Source organism: Mauremys reevesii, linkage group 2 (genome assembly GCF_016161935.1).
Source record: "Mauremys reevesii isolate NIE-2019 linkage group 2, ASM1616193v1, whole genome shotgun sequence".
NCBI classification, from domain to species: domain Eukaryota; kingdom Metazoa; phylum Chordata; order Testudines; family Geoemydidae; genus Mauremys; species Mauremys reevesii.
In genome coordinates, this window is record NC_052624.1 from 84,363,598 (window position 1) to 84,381,932 (window position 18,335).

The following is an 18,335-nucleotide window of genomic DNA, read 5'->3' on the forward strand; positions in this document are numbered from 1 at the left end:
GCCTGGCACGCAAGGCGGACTGCTCTCAGCTCTCGGACATTGATATGCAAGGCCAGCTCTTGAGCTGACCAAAGGCCTTGAGTGCGAAGCTGACCAAGGTGAGCACCCCAGCCGAGAGATGATGCATCCATCGTCAGGGACACCGAGGGCTGAGGCGGATGAAACTGCATCCCTGCACACACCAGGGAGGGCGTCGACCACCAGTCGAGGGAGCCTAGGATGCTCGGGGGGGGGGGGGGTCGTGACGATCACGTCTATGCTGTCTCTGCCCGGGTGGTATACCGAGGCGAGCCACGATTGGAGGGGAAGGAGATGTAGCCTGGCATGTTTGGTCACGAATGTGCAGGCAGCCATGTGACCCAGGAGACCGAGGCAAGTGTGAGCCGAAGATGTCGGGAAGTTCCATAGACCTTGTATAATTGTTACCATCACCTGAAACCAAGGCTGAGGTAAGCAGGCTCTGGTGAGATTGGAGTCCAGGATGGCCCCAATGAATTCTATTCTCTGTGTGGGAATCAGAGTGGATTTCTCTATATTGATCATCAGGCCTAGACGCAGGAATAGGTCCTTGATGATGGCCACATGACGGATGACTTGGGCCTCGGAGGTCCCTCGAATGAGCCAATCGTCTAGATACGGAAAAACATGTATCCGACGGTGGCGGAGGGAGGCGGCAACTACAGCCATGCACTTTGTGAATACTCTTGGGGCTGTAGAGAGGCCAAACGGAAGGACCGTAAACTGGAAATGTTGACGGTTGGCCACAAACTGGAGGTACCTTCTGTGTGGAGGATAAATGGCAACGTGAAAATACACGTCCTTCATATCAAGGGCGGCATACCTGTCTCCGGGATCCAAGGATGGGATGATGGTCCCTAGGGATACCATGCGGAACTTCAGCTTTATCATGAACTTGTTGAGTTCTCGCAGGTCTAGGATAGGTCTGAGACCTCCCTTCGCCTTGGGGATTAGGAAATAGCAGGAGTAAAACCCCTTGCCCCTTTCATCCTTTGGTACCTCCTCTATAGCTCCTACGGCGAGGAGCGTCCGCACCTCTTGCAAGAGGAATTGCTCGTGAGAGAGGGGTCCCTGAAGAGGGACGAGGATGGGGGGGGGCGCGAAATAAACTGGAGGCAGTACCCCAATTCCACCATGTGTAGGACCCAATGATCCGAGGTTAGATGGGACCTCGCAGGGAGGAAAAAGGAGAGGCGGTTGTAAAAGGGAGGGAATGGATGATGGGTAATAACTGGTACGCCATCCTCGGGGATGCCTTCAAAAGTTTGGCTTTGGCCCCGCTGGTGGTTTGGCGGGACCCTGATTTTGGCCCCCTTGGGGTCCTGACTGTTGCCTACGACTGCCCCGGCCACGCCTTCTGCCAAAGTCCTGTCTTTGTCTAGGCGCAGGGTAAGGGCGGTGAGGTTGGGTACGGAAAGGCCTGCGCTGAGTTACCGGCGTGTGCATGCTGAAAGAGTGCATAATGACCCTGTTGTCCTTTAGGCTTTGTAGCCTAGGGTCAGTCTTTTCAGAAAACAGGCCTCTACGGTCAAAGGGCAAGTCCTGTATGGTATGCTGTAGCTCCGGCGGGAGGCCTGACACCTGAAGCCATGAAATGCGTCTCATGGCAACACCCAAGGCCAGAATCCTGGCTGCGGAGTCGGCTGCATCCAATGAGGCCTGGAGGGAAGTTCTCGCCACTTTCTTCCCCTCCTCCAAGAGGGCGGCAAACTCTTAACAAGAGTCTTGAGGGACTAACTCCGTAAATTTACCCACCGCCGCCCAGGTGTTATAATTGTAGCGGCTAAGCAGGGCTTGTTGGTTTGCCACCCAGAGTTGTAGGGCACCTTACACCTTACGGCCGAGTAGGTCCATACGTCTAGCCTCCTTCGATTTTGGAGCCAGCGCTTGCTGGCCATGGCGTTCCCTCTCATTGACAGACTGCACTATGAGGGAGCAGGGAGGAGGATGCACATACAAGTACTTGTACCCCTTAGAGGGCACCATGTACTTGCGCTCAACTCCCCTGGCAGCAGGCGGGATAGAGGCTGGAGACTGCCAGATGGTATCAGCATTGGCCTGGATCGTCCGGATAAACGGTAAAGCCACTCTTGTGGGTGCGTCAGCCAATAGGATATCTACTACCGGGTCCTCTATCTCCGGGACTTCCTCCACCTGGAGGTTCATACTGAGTGCCACCCATCTCAGGAGGTCCTGATGGGCCCTCAGGTCGATTGGAGGAGGGCCCGAGGAGGATGTTCCTGCCACCGCCTCATCTGGAGAGGAGGAAGAGGAAAGGCCAGGGACAAGCGGTCCTGTGTGGGCTCTTGTTCCTGGACGACCTCCTGCTCCAGGTGGATCTGGGAGTCTGGTGGCTGAATTGGAGCTTCCTCCGTACCGGTCGGAGGGGGACGGCTAACAGTAGCCTCTGGCACTCGGTGCTCTGATGGGACAGAGCGAGACAGAACTACAGGTACACCTTGGGCCTGGTGGTACGCCCAAGGTCTCCAGAATGACCACTGATGGGGGCCTTGGTCTTGGGCCTGGGTCTCCTGGAAGACACTGGTGGGCACATTGGAATCACAGTCCTGAGTATAGGAACTGTCTGCATGAGACAACACCGATGTGTGTCGAGATGGCCATGGAGGGGCTGAAAAGCCCTGGGCAGAGTCTCCCTCTGGAGCAGTGCCGGGAGCTGGATCGGTGCCGAGAGTATCGGGCCAGTGAACGGGACGCTGATCGGTGCCGCGAGTGCGACCGGTACCGAGAAGGAGAACTGTGCCGGGACTGTGAGCGGCGTCGGGACCAGGATCGGTGACGGGACAGAGAACATCTGCGGGACCGCGATCGTGAACGGTGCCGCGCTGTGGTGCCGACAGAGGGTGGTCTGATCAAGGCAGGCTTGCCGATCGACTGTATGACCCGCACCGGCGGTGCTGGGGGTTGAGGCAGCGCAGACTCTGTCATTGCGATCAGCTCCCTCGCCGTGGAAAATGTCTCCGGCGTGGAGGGAACAGTGAGCTCAACCACGGCTCTCGCCGGGGAGCTTTCAGACACCGGACTCGATGGCCCTTGCGGGACCGGAATCGGTGGTGCCGACGTTGTCAGTGCCGTGGCAGGTGTCGGTGCCGGGCAGTCCGACCTAGTCAAGTGCTCTGGCTGCGGTGCAGCTGTCATGGAAGCAGCCAGAGTCTTCTGTCTCTTCACCCTTGGGGAGAGGGAGCAGTGCCGAACAGACGTCGGTGCCGGAGACGGTCGGTGCCGAGAGGCCTTAGCGGTACCGGTGCCATCCGGTGCTGAGGAAGTGCTTCTGATTGTAGACTATCCAGCGCTCGGTGCCGAGGGTGGAGGGGTAAGAGCCGCCTCCATCAGGAGCTGCTTGAGACGAAAGTCCCGCTCCTTTTTTGTCCTCGGCTTAAAGGCCTTGCAAATACGGCACTTATCTGCGAGGTGAACTTCCCCGAGGCACTTAAGACAGGAGTCGTGGGGATCTCCTGTTGGCATCGGCTTGTGACAGGCCGAGCACGGTTTGAAACCCAGTGAACCGGGCATGGGCCCCGGCACCGGGTGCGGGGAAGGGGATAATCCCCGAGCCCCTCTTAACTATATACACTAACTATGTTAAGAACTAATAAAATTAACTACAACTATAGAAATCTGAACTATATACACACAAGAATTAACAAGTAGCTAGGGAAGTGGAGATCAGCTAAGCCACGCTCCACTGTTCCAACGACCGACACGGGTGGTAAGAAGGAACTGAAGGGCCGTTGGGTCGGCAGGGATATATATTCGACACCATGGCGGCGCCACTCTAGGGGGCGACCCAGCCGACCCACCAAGTGTTGCTAGGGTAAAAAATCTTACGATGAGCATGCACGCGGCGCGCGCACACCTAATTGGAATCAATATGAGCAGGCACTCGAAGAAGAACTGGCGTTTGTTCTTTTGGTGACTGCGTCTACTACCAGCAAGTTTGGCACTGGATGAGTGAAAAGGAATTCAGAACCCCTGGAAGGGATGAAGTACTTGCGGTCCGCTCGTTTACAGGTAGGTAGGCTTGTAGCAGGAGTCTGCCAGATGGCCGTAGCAGGTTCCAAAAGGGCTGCGTTGATCGGTAATGCAATCCTAAAAGAAGAGGGCTGCAGGATGTCTGTTAACTCATGCTGCTGTTCAGGAACCTCCTCCAAGTTAATTCTTAACTCACTGGCAACTCTTTTGAAAAGGTCTTGAAATTCTGAGAGGAGGAAGTAAGGCTTCATAAGGTGTAACAACTGGGTCTACTGGGTTTGAGGCAGGTTGTGACTGATCCTGCAGTTGTGATGGTGCTGCCTGGTGCCTTACGTCAGTGTCAGGTTCATCAGCTGGCGGTGCCGGACAGGTGTCGTGCATCGTTGAGGTGGAACAGTGAGTGTGGTCTCGAGGAGAAGATGCCCATGGCGCCCAATATTGCCACTGTGGAGGGAAGGGAAGGGCATAGGTGGTGCCATTCAGTGGTTTACACAGAATGGGGCAGGACCCTGATAGTAGGATGAGGTCATTTTTCTATTACCTCTATTGATTGGGGTCTGAAGATGAGAGATTTGATGTGGTAAAAATTCCCCCTGCAGTCCACCTTCCTCATCACTGGAGGAAGGCTGTCAGAACCCTGACTGAGCACTTGGAAAGAAGTAGGCATTGAGTAGGGGTGACTGCAGGATAGGCGATACCAGCAGGTCCCTTGACTCTGTAAATTGCAGTGTTGGAGCTCCTCTGTGAGGGGAGGGCTGTGCAAGAGGAATGTGCTGCGAAAAAAATTTCCTCTGCACCGGTATCCTAAGCATTGTTTCACTGCCAGCCAAGTTAGCAGGTGTCAGTGCCCGGAAAGCAACAACAGCCTGCGGGGGGTCAGGCACGTTAGCATGTGTCGGCATGGCTTCCGTCGTGGTGCCAAACAGTGACATATGAGAGGCAGGCAACTGGAAGCCTGAAGCCTCGGCACCGGAGCTTGTCGGTACCGCCGCAGCCACAGGCGGGTTTTACACGGCACCGGAGGAGCCTAGCGTGTCAAAAGTGTTCAGCCAGGGAAGGGCTGGGAGGGAGGCTGTAAACCTGTCAGTGGAAGTCTTCTCCCGCAAAGTTCCCTTTGAGAGAAGGTGCCCTTTTTTTTTTGCAGTTTTCTTTTCTCTCTTTGAGGTGGGGGGCTGTAGCGTGCAGCGGAGCCGGAGTCCGCGCCCGGGTCTGAAGCTGACCCTAATGATTTTTGAAGGAGGAGCAGTTTTAGTTTCAGCTCCCTGTCCTTCCGTGCCCTAGATTTAAGTTTGCTGCAGTGGGCACATTTTGGGGGGGGATGTAGGACTCCAAACATTTTATGCACTTTGCGTGGCCATCTGACAGAGGCATGGCATCATTGCAGACAGAGCAGCGCTTAAAGCCTGGGGAGTCAGGCATGTCGGATGCGGCTGCTGCTGACAGGAACAAAGAAAAGGTTTTTTTCATTTATTTTATTCATTTATTTATTTTAGGAGAGAAAAAAAAGATAGAAAAATGGTAACTAAGTACTACTGGTAACAAACAAACTAACTAGAAAGGTAATTGTAACAAAGGGAGAGAAAGTCTCTAACGAGTCTGCTGAGCTCCATCTCAGGCTGGGGACGCTGGAGAAGAAACTGAGAAGACTGGTCGCGCATGCGTACTATTAAGGTACACTCAGAGTGGGGGGTGGGGGAAGGAGGAGGAAGGCTCTGCGCATGCGTGACTGGTATGAGTACTACTGTTAAAATCTCCAACCGAAGGCGCAGGGATGCACCAATACCTGGAGTGGAGACCCCACAGGGACATCTCTTGAAGAAGAATGATTATTTACTCGGAAATACTGTATTAGTAGTTGAAAGCAAAGAAGTCTCATTACTTATAAGATATCACCACAGTATTAGGAAAGGATGATCTTGCATTTAAGTTACTGGACAGGGATTTAGGAGGTTAGGTTCAATTCCCAGCTCTGTTACAGACTTCCTATGTGACCGTAGCCAAATCATTTAATTGCTCTGTACCTCAGCTCTCTAGCTGTGAAAAAATACTACCTTTCCTACCTCACCAGAGTGTTAATGAGATTAAATATATTTAAGTCTGTGAGATGCCCAGTTATTACTGTGATTATGGCCAATAAGTACCTAGATTAATATGCTTTATTTACATCCTTTTCAGACTGGATTTAAAATGCACTGAATATTGTCAGCCAGTATAATACCTATCAAATACTGTCGCAGCAAAATACTGATTTTGTCTTTTCTTAGGGAACTGAGATATATTTTTACCTCTCTGATTTAACATGCTAGCAATACATAGTATATTGTGTATCCTGAGTAATGTGTAAAATATTTTCAAGGTCATTTTACTGTACATTAATTTAGGCCACTGGTGGGTAACATACTCATCCTTAGAAAAAATATTCAGTCACAGTATTTCCAACATCATAATCCTATTTTTCACTCTAGACAAAAAAGTTATGTAACTGTTTAGTTTATTAGGAGAGAAGATAAGAATCTTTTCCCACCTTTCAGATAGTTTCATATTGCATCTATACAGCCAAACACACAGATTGTACAATACCACCAACTTGGAAAGCATTTCTAGTAATAACAATTTTGTAGTATTTCCTTTTCTTTCTAATGTTAGGATTAAAATTCCAGACACAGTGTATCATCAGAACCTAATTTGTAATAATTATTTAGTGAAGGAATAGTAATAATGTTTTAAAGAGACTGGAGGTCCTTCTTGCATCCCCTCCACAAAAAATGTAACTAACACCTCAACTACCAATCTACAATTAAAATCAGTATAACACTGATTAATACAACACTAAGGGAAAGTCCTGAGTTTTCATAATCCATGTAGGAAAGGATACAAAAAAAACACGGGCTGAGGGCAACAGAAGCCCTGACCACAAAAAAGGAAGAGGGAACACCCCCACCCCAAGCACACGTTTGGGCTATAAAATAAATGAAAAGCTAACTAACAAAAATAAATACTTCATAAAAATAATAAACAAGCTGTGTAGCTAGCTAGCAGATACCACAACACTGTCTCAAGCTGCAAGCAGTTGAGGAGGACCACCACTCCCTACATATTCTCGTAATGGAGCAGATCAAAGGCATGGTCCTGAGGGCATGCTGATAAAAAGTTTGATGTAATGCACACATGAGACATAAAACACCTGTAGGGACAACAACTTGAAGAAAAATATCTGTTTTCTCTTCAAAATACAGTTGTTTTACTGGATCATAAAATTATTTTTTCCATCACATTAATGCTAAGAGAAACAAAACAAAATTTAAGAAAACCTTTTAATTTCAGGTAAGTATTTGTATACCAGTTCTAAATCCCAAGGTAAGTTTAAACAGCAGCAATAAAACACTGATAGGATAATTCATAAGAGCAAATAGTATAGTTATACAGAGTAAACTATTTGTGAAAGTCTATTTCACAAATTAGTTAAGTGGTCTAGTTGTAGAATTTAAATGAAGGATTTTTCTTTTGAAATTAATTGAAAACTTTTCTAGATGACAAAAAGGAACACACTGCTCCTACCTTTCCAGTGAATGAGTCTGCCACTCCTGCAGTAACAGGTCTAAAAATTCAAAGGAGCGTCTAAAACAAAATAGGAAAAAAACGTTAAAAACCTGCAATTCTCTACTTTCCTGAAATAATAGGTGATAACTTGGTTCTTTTTCCTCCTGGAAAATAACAACTGCATATAATAAAATATCTCACACTTAACACACTAGGAAATTGCTTTTCTTATGTTGTAATGGTAGAAAATTTTCTTACTTTGCACCTTGTTTATCTTTTACCACTTATATGCAATCACACTGCATTTTAAAAAGCAGAAATGGTTCATATGACCACTTGACATTCAACAAGCGTTACTACAAATACAACCGCTTTAACATGTTTAGCACAAAATGCCCACCAGCTAAGCCAAGTGGCAATTCCCCAGTGAGAAAATCAACCACACCAAACCTGTTGAGGAAGAGGTTGGTGAGTTTTCGACAAGACAGCAAGTCCTGTTCCTTGCTTGAGAGTATCATCTTTTGTAACAGCCTGTAACTAGCTCATGTCTTATAAATTTAGAAGTCCAATCACCAAGGCGCTGGAAGATGCAAGAAACTTTATGTCTTTTTGTCCCCCTGCAGAACCTTCTGATGGCTTCAAGTGGAGGAGGGTCTCTGCTACTCTATCCCTCCCCTGCTCCATAGAAGAGCAGGTCTCACTACTCCACTCAAGCCCTTCAGGGAGCTGTCAGAGTGGGAGGCAAAATCTATAATGCTTCTGAGCTGCCCCTTCCCCATGAATAACCTCTGTGTCTGCCTCTGCTGCTGTTCATAGATTTACAAAGTAGTGGCATTAGCATAAAAATGACAAATTGGATACACTCACTGTTGCTCAGTGGGTTCTGAACTGCAGCAGCAAAACTGACCAGAGTAATGTTAATTTCAGTCTATTACCGCTTAGGAAACCTATGGCAGCAGAAGCACTGGAGCTTGGAAAACACTTCAGACTTGGGAAAACACTTCATTTATTTACATTTAGGTTCCATTTGGAAGGTTACCTTTTGCAGTGAAATAAGCTTGAAACTTTAAAAAAAAAATCAAAGCTTCAATTCTGCAGAAATTGATAGGTGAGGCCCCCCTCACATATTTGCTAAGGAAAGTTTTTCACTCATTACCAGCATGTAGACGAATCTCAATTTGTTGAATCTCAATTATCTGTAGTGCGTGGTAGCTTATTAGATAATAGATTTTCACATTATATTCCAGTGACTGCAATAAAAACATACTATTTTGAAGATAATTTTGCTAGTAGTCTATTATAAAATTAAGAAATATAAACTAACAGTTTTAATAATTTGTTATTTATAAAATACTCACCTCCTGACAGCAACTGATTTTGAAGTACAGTTGCTTGTTATTAAAGGTATTAGTCTGGGCACATGGGTATGCTGAAAAAAATCCATAAATGTTATAACACAACGAAACCAATGACAAAAACATTCCTGAAATCAGAGTGCTAAACTTCAAATGAATGTAGTAAATATTTTATTTGTTGCCGAAAAATTAATAATGATTAAATATAGGATTTAAAATGTTAATTGTTTAATGCAAATTAAGAATGTATGTAAAAGTACACTTCCCTGACTAGGTCATGAACATATGTAAAATTAAGATATAAAAATATCAAAGGAAAAACATTTCTGACCATACCCCAATTTTCTCATTTATGTAACATTTAGCCACCAAAAAAAACCTTTGAAGGCTGAAATGTACCATATCTGTTTCCCCACAGAAAATCTAAATTGATGTTGCTTCCACACAATACCAGATGTTATTCTAATCAATACCTGAGCATAAAAAGTAAACTGTTATAAATAATATAAAGACTGCATGGCCTTTTTTAAACTGTATTATTAGCAACCCATTCAGTGCATGGTATTTTTCCCCATAGCTTGTGAATGTGACACATGACCATGTGAACCTCTCATAACAGCAGGATTCTTCTCTGTTTTTAATGCACTGCCTTCTCTCAACATTAAAAATAAATAAACATTGAAAAATTCCAGAACAGCAACTGGATTTGGTGTATTTTTCACTTAACATTGACTTTTAAAAATTAATATCAATTAATTTGTACTTTGTACTGTTTTCATCAATGAATAAGAGCATTTGATCAACATATAAGACATGTGGTAATGAGACCCTACTGGGGAAGGAACACGATTTTTAAATAGAGGCAACAGCCTTACTTTACAATATTTGGTCTAGAGCTATTTACATCATGACACAGGCCTTTCAGAAAAATGCATCACAAAGGAATTAGAAAAATACACAAAATTATGTATGTAATCCAATATTTCTGAAAAATACAGAATATTGGTCTATGGCTTGCTTTAAATTGACTTCGAGACTGCATTAATAAGACCGCTTTAATGTTGTCCACAGATACATTTCTTTTTATCAGAATCCCACTTCAACAGCTTAAACATTGGAGCCAGCGCTCAACTGCCTGAGCGAAGTCCCGCCTCTCTGGTGGTGGAAAGGAAGGGAAAACAGACCACACTAAGCACTGCCAGGTCAAGGAACAGGAAACACAATGAAACGGCAAACAAGACTGAAGATGGGAGTAAATCACCTTAAGCCCATTCAGAGACTGAAGCCGCTGCAGAATAAGTGGGATCTCTCACTAACACCACAAGACACCAGTACCCCAGCATCTACACTGGCAGCCAGCTGGTTTTTAGGAGGAGTTTGGAGTGTTAGCTTTGACGTATGAAGTCCTAAATAGCCTGGGACCTGCCCCGACAGATCACCTCTGCACACACCCCCCCCCCCCGAGTGCCCTACTGCCATGAATAATATCAGTCAAGGTACCTGACCACCCTTCATGATTAGAGAGACAAGCCAGGGGGTAGGGTGCTTTCTGTGAGGGTCCTTTGGCTCATTTCCAGCGTTTGGTACAAGAGCTCAAATTTGCTGACCTTCCAGGCACACTGCAAAAGCTATCTGATTGATAAGGCTTAGGAGCACACTGGGATGCGAATTATTTGACTGTCAAATTTATTATCTGGTATGTTATCGCCTGTTAGTCTTATGTGGACGTAAGTTTACGCCCTGTCATAAACCTTTTTCCCCATTAAATTGCAACAAGCAAATCATTGGTTGTATTCACTTTTTGCATCTTACCCCATGACACCTAGTATATAGTTTGGCTTCTGTGAGCAACTAGAAATAGTTATTTTGGTGCGTACAGACATCCCAACTCATGCCATTGTAACTGAAAAAACTACTCCTCTCCTCCTCTCCTAACTGTGCAGTTAGACATCCCAGAATGCTCTGGAAGAAAAACACCCATGGTCCTTAGCACAAGCAGCTGTTGCTTAGGTTCTAAGTGACAGCTGTCCAGAATCTCCCAGAATACTCTCTTAAAACATGGTTAGGAAGAGTACTAGGTGTGGATGCCATAAAAACACTTGCAGCTAGTTAAGCTGACGGGATCTCTAACAATTTACAAAAACAACCCCAGATCCAGCTGAAGTGTGGATAAGGTCAGTGTAAAATTGTAATTACTACTTGTAAAGGCTAAAGAGGGTAAGAGCTTTTTATATATAAACTGCAGGCAGTCTGATTTTTTTTATTTAAATAAAATGGATGTTTTCATTACTAGCAAGTCCACAGTTTAATTCACTTTGCCGTTCCCTCAAGATAATGTTATTTCTTGGTATACGCTTAACAAATAGCCCAGCTTCGCAAAACAGTCAGGAAAATGCACATGCCTTTCACAGTATCTCCTCGCCCACACTTTACCATGATGGTAGTGATGGATGATGAATAATGACATTTTGTTCATCTGTCAAAAAAATTACTTCCCCGGGGCAAACCTTACAGTTCAGTCTTTAAAAACAATGACTATGTGAATATGGAATATATATTAAACTGGCAACAGATTTGTGTTAGGAGTGACTAACTGAGTAGAGTTACTTTTTATCAACCAAATGCATAAAATACCATCAGAGGAATACCTACACGAATGACAAATCTGATTGCAGCACAGCCAGAAGTTGCCATGACTTTGGCGCTGTTAGGGACCAGATTAAAAAGAGTAGGCACAATGGCTTCAGCTCCATGGTCAAACTTGTTTCCCAAAACTGTTGAAAGATGACTGTTCAGGAAATGAAATAAAATTAGTTAATAAAAATAATTTTATGGCCTCAAAACAAGAAATGGAAAGTTAATCAGACATTTTAAAGACTGATCTTTCCAAACAATGGCTATAATAGTACTTAATTTATGTTTTTCCAAGTCTATATCTTCCTAATGAAAAAAGATTCACGGAATTAATGAATATCACACTGTTTACCTTACGGACAACTTGAAAGTTTAAACAATAAGTAATTTTGTCTCTCAGACTTAGGCTTCCTTACAATTAAGATTACATGTAAAATATCACTTTTAAAAACCTGAAGTTAATGTGTGTACCATTACTTAGGACCTACAGTGTTTTTTTTTCTCACCATACCATGACAGCATAAACTTGGAAAACAAAACATTCATGTGGCTATTCTCAAGGACATCAAGCATTCACTGTAAATGCAATATATTAAAATTGAATTCTAAAAGTAATTTAACACAGCATTTATCCTAATGACATTAAGTGACATTTTGAGTTTTACATAATAATTTATCCTGCCATAGGCAAACTATAAAATGTGTCAGTTACCCATGCATGAAATCTGCAGTCCCTCCCCATCTTATTTATTCAAGGGTTATGGCCATAAATTCAGAGTAGATGATCATTTCCATACTCATAGCAATTTAACTCTCCATTGCTAAGAGCAAAGTTTTCACCAGTGCAGAGCAAATGCAAGATTTGCTTGTAATCAGAAGCAAGTGACATTCTGAGTACCAAAGGGTTAAATAATGTCTTTTGTGAAGACACATTTAGAAGGAAGAGTGCCTGTCTACTCTGTGGTAAAATATGGATTTTTTTTTCTTCATTTGTGAGGGAAAGCCCCCAACACCACAGAAAAAAATGTCTATTTCTGTTTTTGCATCTCTGAGAATACCATGAACATTAAATTAGGGTCGGCAAGCGATTGAAAAAATTAATCGCGATTAATTGCGCTGTTAAACAACAATAGAATACTATTTATTTTAAGTATTTTTGGATGTTTACTACCTTTTCAAATATGTTAATCTCAATTACAACACAGAATACAAAGTGTACAGTGCTCACTTTATTTTTATTACAAATATTTGCACTGTAAGAAACAAAAAATTTTTATTTTTCAATTCACTTCATACAAATCCTATAGTGCAATCTCTTTATCATGAAAGCTGAACTTACAAATATAGAATTATGTACAAAAAAACTGCGTTCAAAAATAAAACAACGTAAAACTTTATAGCCTACAAGTCCACTCAGTCTTACTTCTTGGTCAGCCAGTCACTCAGACAAACAAGGTTGGTTACAATTTGCAGGAGATAATGCTGCCTGCTTCTTGTTTACAATGTCACCTGAAAATGAGAACAGGCATTCGCATGGCATTGTTGTAGCAGACATTGCAAGATATTTACCTGCCAAATGCGCTAAAAATTCATATGTCCCTTCGTGCTTCAGCCACCATTCCAGAGGACATGCTTCCATGCTGATCATGCTCGTTAAAAAAATACTGCGTCAATTACATTTGTGATTGTTCTCTTTAGGGGGAGAATTGTCTCCTGCTCCGTTTTACCCGCATTCTGCATATATTTCATGTTATAGCAATCTCGGATGAAGACCCAGCACATGTTCGTTTTAAGAACAGTTTCACAGCAGATTTGGCAAAATGCAAAGAAGGTACCGACGTGAGATTTCTAAAAAATAACTACAGCACTTGACCTAAGGTTTAAGAGTCTGAAGTGCCATTCAAAATCTGAGAGGAACGAGGTGTGGAGCATGCTTTTAGAAGTCTTAAAAGAGCAACACACTGATGCGGAAACTACAGAACCCAAACCACCAAAAAAGAAAATCAACCTTCTGCTGGTGGCATCTGACTCAGATGATGAAAATGAACATGCATCAGTCTGCACTGCTTTGGATCATTATCAAGCAGAATGCATCATCAGCATGGGACATATGAATGTTTAGCATATCTGGCACATAAATGCCATGCTCTCATTTTCAGATGACACTGTAAATAAGAAGCAGGCAGCAGTATCTCTTGTCAATGTAATCAAACTTGTTTGTCTTAGCATTTGGCAGAATAAGAAGTAGGACTGAGTGGGCTTGTAGACTCAAGTTTTACACTGTTTTGTTTTTGAGTGCAATTATGTAACCAAAAAAAAAATCTGCATTTGTAAGTTATGCTTTCACAATAAAGAGATTGCACTTCAGTACTTGTATGAGGTGAATTGACAAATACTATTTCTTTGGTTTATCATTTTTACGGTGCATATATTTGTAATTAAAAATAATAATATAAAGTAAGCACACTGTGTACTTTGTATTCTGTGTTGTAATTAAAATCGACACTGAAAATGTAGAAAAACATCCAAAAATATTTAGTAAATTTCAATTGCTTTCTATTGTTATAAGTGCGATTAATCACGATTATTTTTTTAAATTGTGATTACGTTTTTTGAGTTAATCACGTGAGTTAACTGAGATTAATTGACAGCTCTACATTAAATATATTTGACCACTTACATGTATATATGATATGATATTGAAGTTCCTCATTTCACTTCTATTTTCAATCAATTGACTAGACTATTAAATGTAAGGGCCTGCTCCTGAAAATGCTACAGGGCACAGTTCTTGTTACTATGAATAGCCACACTGAAGTCATGGTAACAAGCACCCAGGAGTAATTGTTTTGAGGCTTGGAACCCGAGTTTCTGAGTAAATAGTGATTAATGTTATGTGTAAACACATCCAATTTGGTTATCATAAGGACTGAAATGCACAACTCAAATGATGGCTCATCTGTTTTTCTACAAGTGATTTTCTTTTCTATGAAAGAATTGCACTTGTTCTCTAAAGGGAACATAAACTTTGTCCCAACCTAAGTGATATACACTGAAGGTCACTCAAGACTTCACATCTGTTGTTCAAAACAAATCATTTTGACAAGGCATTATCCAAATATAAAGCACATGAATTATTCTCAATAGAAAATTAAAATTAAAATCTAACATGACTATTTCTATGCTTAATTCACAATACATTCATGTACCTTTTCAGAACAGTTTAAGTAAATTACTAAGTGTAAAAATATTTCACTAACTAAAATATTCCCCTGCTCTTTTATATAAACGCTCTCTTTTCAAGCGGATGTCTTATTCAGCCAAGATATAGCATATCTTCTACATCATGGAAGATACTCGCAGTTACAATGAAGAGTGCTGCCTTAGATTATATGCATTGTTCTACAGCTTCAAATCCTGACTTCACCCTCCAACCAGGTATGGTACTCAGGAACTCAACACATATTTAGCTGATGGTGCATTGGCACAGCTGAGATGTATTTTTTTTAAATCTTGATGTTGCTAGCCATATACCTCATATACCTTATTTAGATCTAGAGCCATTTAAAACCAAGCATGTACTTACGCTACAGTAATGCATGCTTCTCTAACCACCTGGGATCTGAGATCCTTAGCTGATAATTTAAAAGCTCCATCCAACAACCGTAGATGCTGGAAAAAGCAGTCATACTGTGCAGCTCCAGCAACAAGCAGCGATCGAACCTTCTTGAGCTACAACAAAATTAAGACAGTTAGTTATCAATACTCCTGACTGCACAGAGACAGAGCTTTTAAAATATGTAAAGCCTACAGGCAAGTGTCACTACCTGCAAGGCACATATATATGTGTGTACACATAATTTTGTGCATACACACACAGACTCAGAAGAGGTCCTTTGGAAAAATTACCACTTAAACACTGTTAGAAATATATTTCTCTATATATTCCAGGGGTTTTTTTTCAAACTGATATTGTAATGATACACCACCACATAAAAATATGAAAAACAATTCCATCTTTAAAAGTGTATCTAATATAAAAATTTCTTGAATTAATCTCAATTGTAAATACTTCACTATTTTGTGAAAGCTTTTTTAGAACAATCTGTTTGGATAAAAAACATACCGCACTGGCTCGCTGATCCCAGTCATGTTTATCATCTGAGAGAATTTCCCTGATTTTGTTTAATGTTTCTTCAAGCTCTCGACTAGAATAGATCTGTTTAAAAACAAATAATATGTAGACTTAATATTTTCATCTTTACCTGAGAAAAGGGACAACAATTGTCTTAGGTTTAAAAAAAATTGAACTACAATTTTGAAAACATTAAGGACAAAATTCCACATAGTCAGATTCTAATAGAGTTTCTATTTTAGAACAAATTTTTATTTATATACACAACTGTCATTCAAGGCCTTCTAAATTCAAAAGTGTAACGTTGATTTTGTGATAAACATTTTATCTCAGGAAAGATTTCAGTCTCAGTATGTAGAACAAGTAAATCACCAACCCCAGTGATTTACTAATTTTAGTAATTTAATTTTTTGATTCAGCTACAATTCATCGTGAGTGAAATGTTTAGGAAATATGTCAATATGTTACTGTGATTAAATTTCAATCTAATTTCCCAGTATGTATATAAAATTGTTCTACTATGGAAATAATATTGGGGCAGGGACTTTTTTTTCTTATGTGTATATAGCACTTAGCTCAATAGAGCCCTGACTGAATTGCTAGGCATTCTACAACACAAATAAAACCAACAATTTGTTTGAAAAATACTTTAAGAATCTCAGTAACATCTATGCAAGTAATATGTATCCCAGTGATGCATAGCTAGAATTAGGTTTTTTCAATGTTCCTTCTGTACATTCCTTTAATAAATGCATTTAGTACATTTATTACACTTTTTAAAACTATATTTTGAAGAAGGCCTCTATTTTCACAGTTTGGGTTACCTTTTCACCTGAAAAAAAAAATCAAAGTTTGACTGACCAACAAACAAACCAACAACTCGACAAAACAAAAATCAACTTGTTAACTACTGTTGTCAATTCCAGTGTTCATGTATAAGGAAGAAGATTTCACAAGGAGGAAAATTAAAAGCTTAAGAAAATGTATGTGTTTAAAGCACCCACTTTCATATACAATCAAGTTAATGAAGTCCTTCTGATTTCTCTACTCCACCCCCTACACTCACATACCCTTCTCTACTACCCAGGATCTAACCAGAACATGCTCCTTTCTGCCTTCACGAAATATGCTAAATTGAAGTTCTGGTTTTTCTCCAGCCAACAGAGGGAAGCAGGTCAGAGACAGAGTTCCAAGTAAGTTCCTCTTAAGCAACTTCAAATAATTTTTTGACAAATTTAGTTGTTGTTGGAAAATGGTAGTATGTTGAAAATGGAGGTTTGTTATTTGTTACCAGAGGTTCTTTGAGATATGTGGTCCCTACCTGATTCTATGAGATATGTGGTCCCTATTTGTATTCACATGTGTCTGAGTCCAGACATTTTTAGTAAGTCGTGTCCGTTGGTGCGCACATGGGAGCTAATCTCCTTGTGCTCTGAACCGAAGGTATAAACAGCAGAACAGGCCAATGCCTCTCCAGTTGTATTCTTACCAAGGATCTGGTCATGATCCACAGCAGAGAGGACAGAGCAGCGGAATTCAGATAGGGACCACACATCTTACAGAACCTCCAGTTACAGGTAAACATCATCCATTTCTTCTTTGAGTGACAATCCCTGTGTATTCCACATGTGGGAGATTAGTAAGCAGTAGTCAAACGGGACGTGGGCGCGAGGCTGCAGATGGTATGACTGTAGTACTGCTGTCCACGGGGCTTCAGCCAGAGGCAATGTGTGAGGAGGACATATGGGGTCATGTGCTGCCGGGCCCCCTCCCTGCACTGCAGCTACTGGAGCTGACAAGCTGGGGGCTGTGCCTTAGGTAAAGGCAACGGGAAACAGCTGGGAGCTGCAGGGAGAGATGCTACTTTTACTACTGCCTCTCCCCAAGGAGCTAAAACAGAGGACCCTGCATGCAGCTCCCAGCTGTTTGCCGCTACCTCTCCATGCAGAGCTAACATCTGGGAGCGGAAGGGACGCAGAGCGAAAGAGGAAGGTGAGACTGGGGATGTGAGACTCAAGTTATTGGGGGCTCAAACCTCTTAACTGTGCCCCTCACCCTCAGCAGGCACCAGTCATTTCTGGCGGAAGCCCCAAGCTCTCCCCCCCGCCCCCAAGTCTGGTATGCAGAGAATGGTGGGAGGGAGAAGGGGGGCAGGAGCCACACTAACTGTAAAAGAGCCGCACGCAGCTCACGAGCCAGTTTGGCCACCCCGGTCTAAACTAACATGTAATGTCTTGTAAAGGCATGTATGGAGCTCCAGGTCACCACCCTACATACATCTAGTAAAGGTATGTTTTGCAGAGATGCTGAAGAGGTTGCTTGAGCTCTAACTGAATGGACTTTCACCTCCTCCATGCAGCCTGAGATCCATTTAGAGAGTCTCTGCACAGATAGACCTTTAGACCTTGATCACTCTACTATATGATAAAAAGCCTAGGTGTCTTTCTAATTGCTTTTGTTCTCTGTAGATAAAAGGCCACCAGACATCTAGGGACTAAAGCCTTCTCTCTGCATCAGAGGCATATGGTTCGGGGGAAAATTCCGATAAGTGAATAGTCTGATTCATGTGAAACTTTGAAATGACTTTAGGAATGAACTTCAGTTGGAGGCAAAGACAGACTTTATGGAAGATGGTGTATGGTGGGTCTGCCATGAGTGCTCCC

General features: G+C 42.5%; 1 protein-coding gene across 32 annotated transcripts in view; it reads right to left on the bottom strand.

Annotated features, from left to right (window-relative positions):
* CLASP2 (cytoplasmic linker associated protein 2) overlaps window positions 1–18,335 on the bottom strand; it is a 280,902-nt gene that overhangs the window by 129,850 nt on the left and 132,717 nt on the right. For all 32 annotated transcript variants that reach the window (XM_039523734.1, XM_039523715.1, XM_039523712.1 and 29 more), the window contains 5 exons: window positions 15,664–15,756; window positions 15,124–15,269; window positions 11,556–11,691; window positions 8,907–8,977; window positions 7,567–7,626 (listed from right to left, as the gene is read on the bottom strand). In XM_039523734.1, coding sequence (XP_039379668.1) covers window positions 7,567–7,626; window positions 8,907–8,977; window positions 11,556–11,691; window positions 15,124–15,269; window positions 15,664–15,756 — 506 coding nt within the window. The remainder of the gene's footprint in view (window positions 1–7,566; window positions 7,627–8,906; window positions 8,978–11,555; window positions 11,692–15,123; window positions 15,270–15,663; window positions 15,757–18,335) is intronic.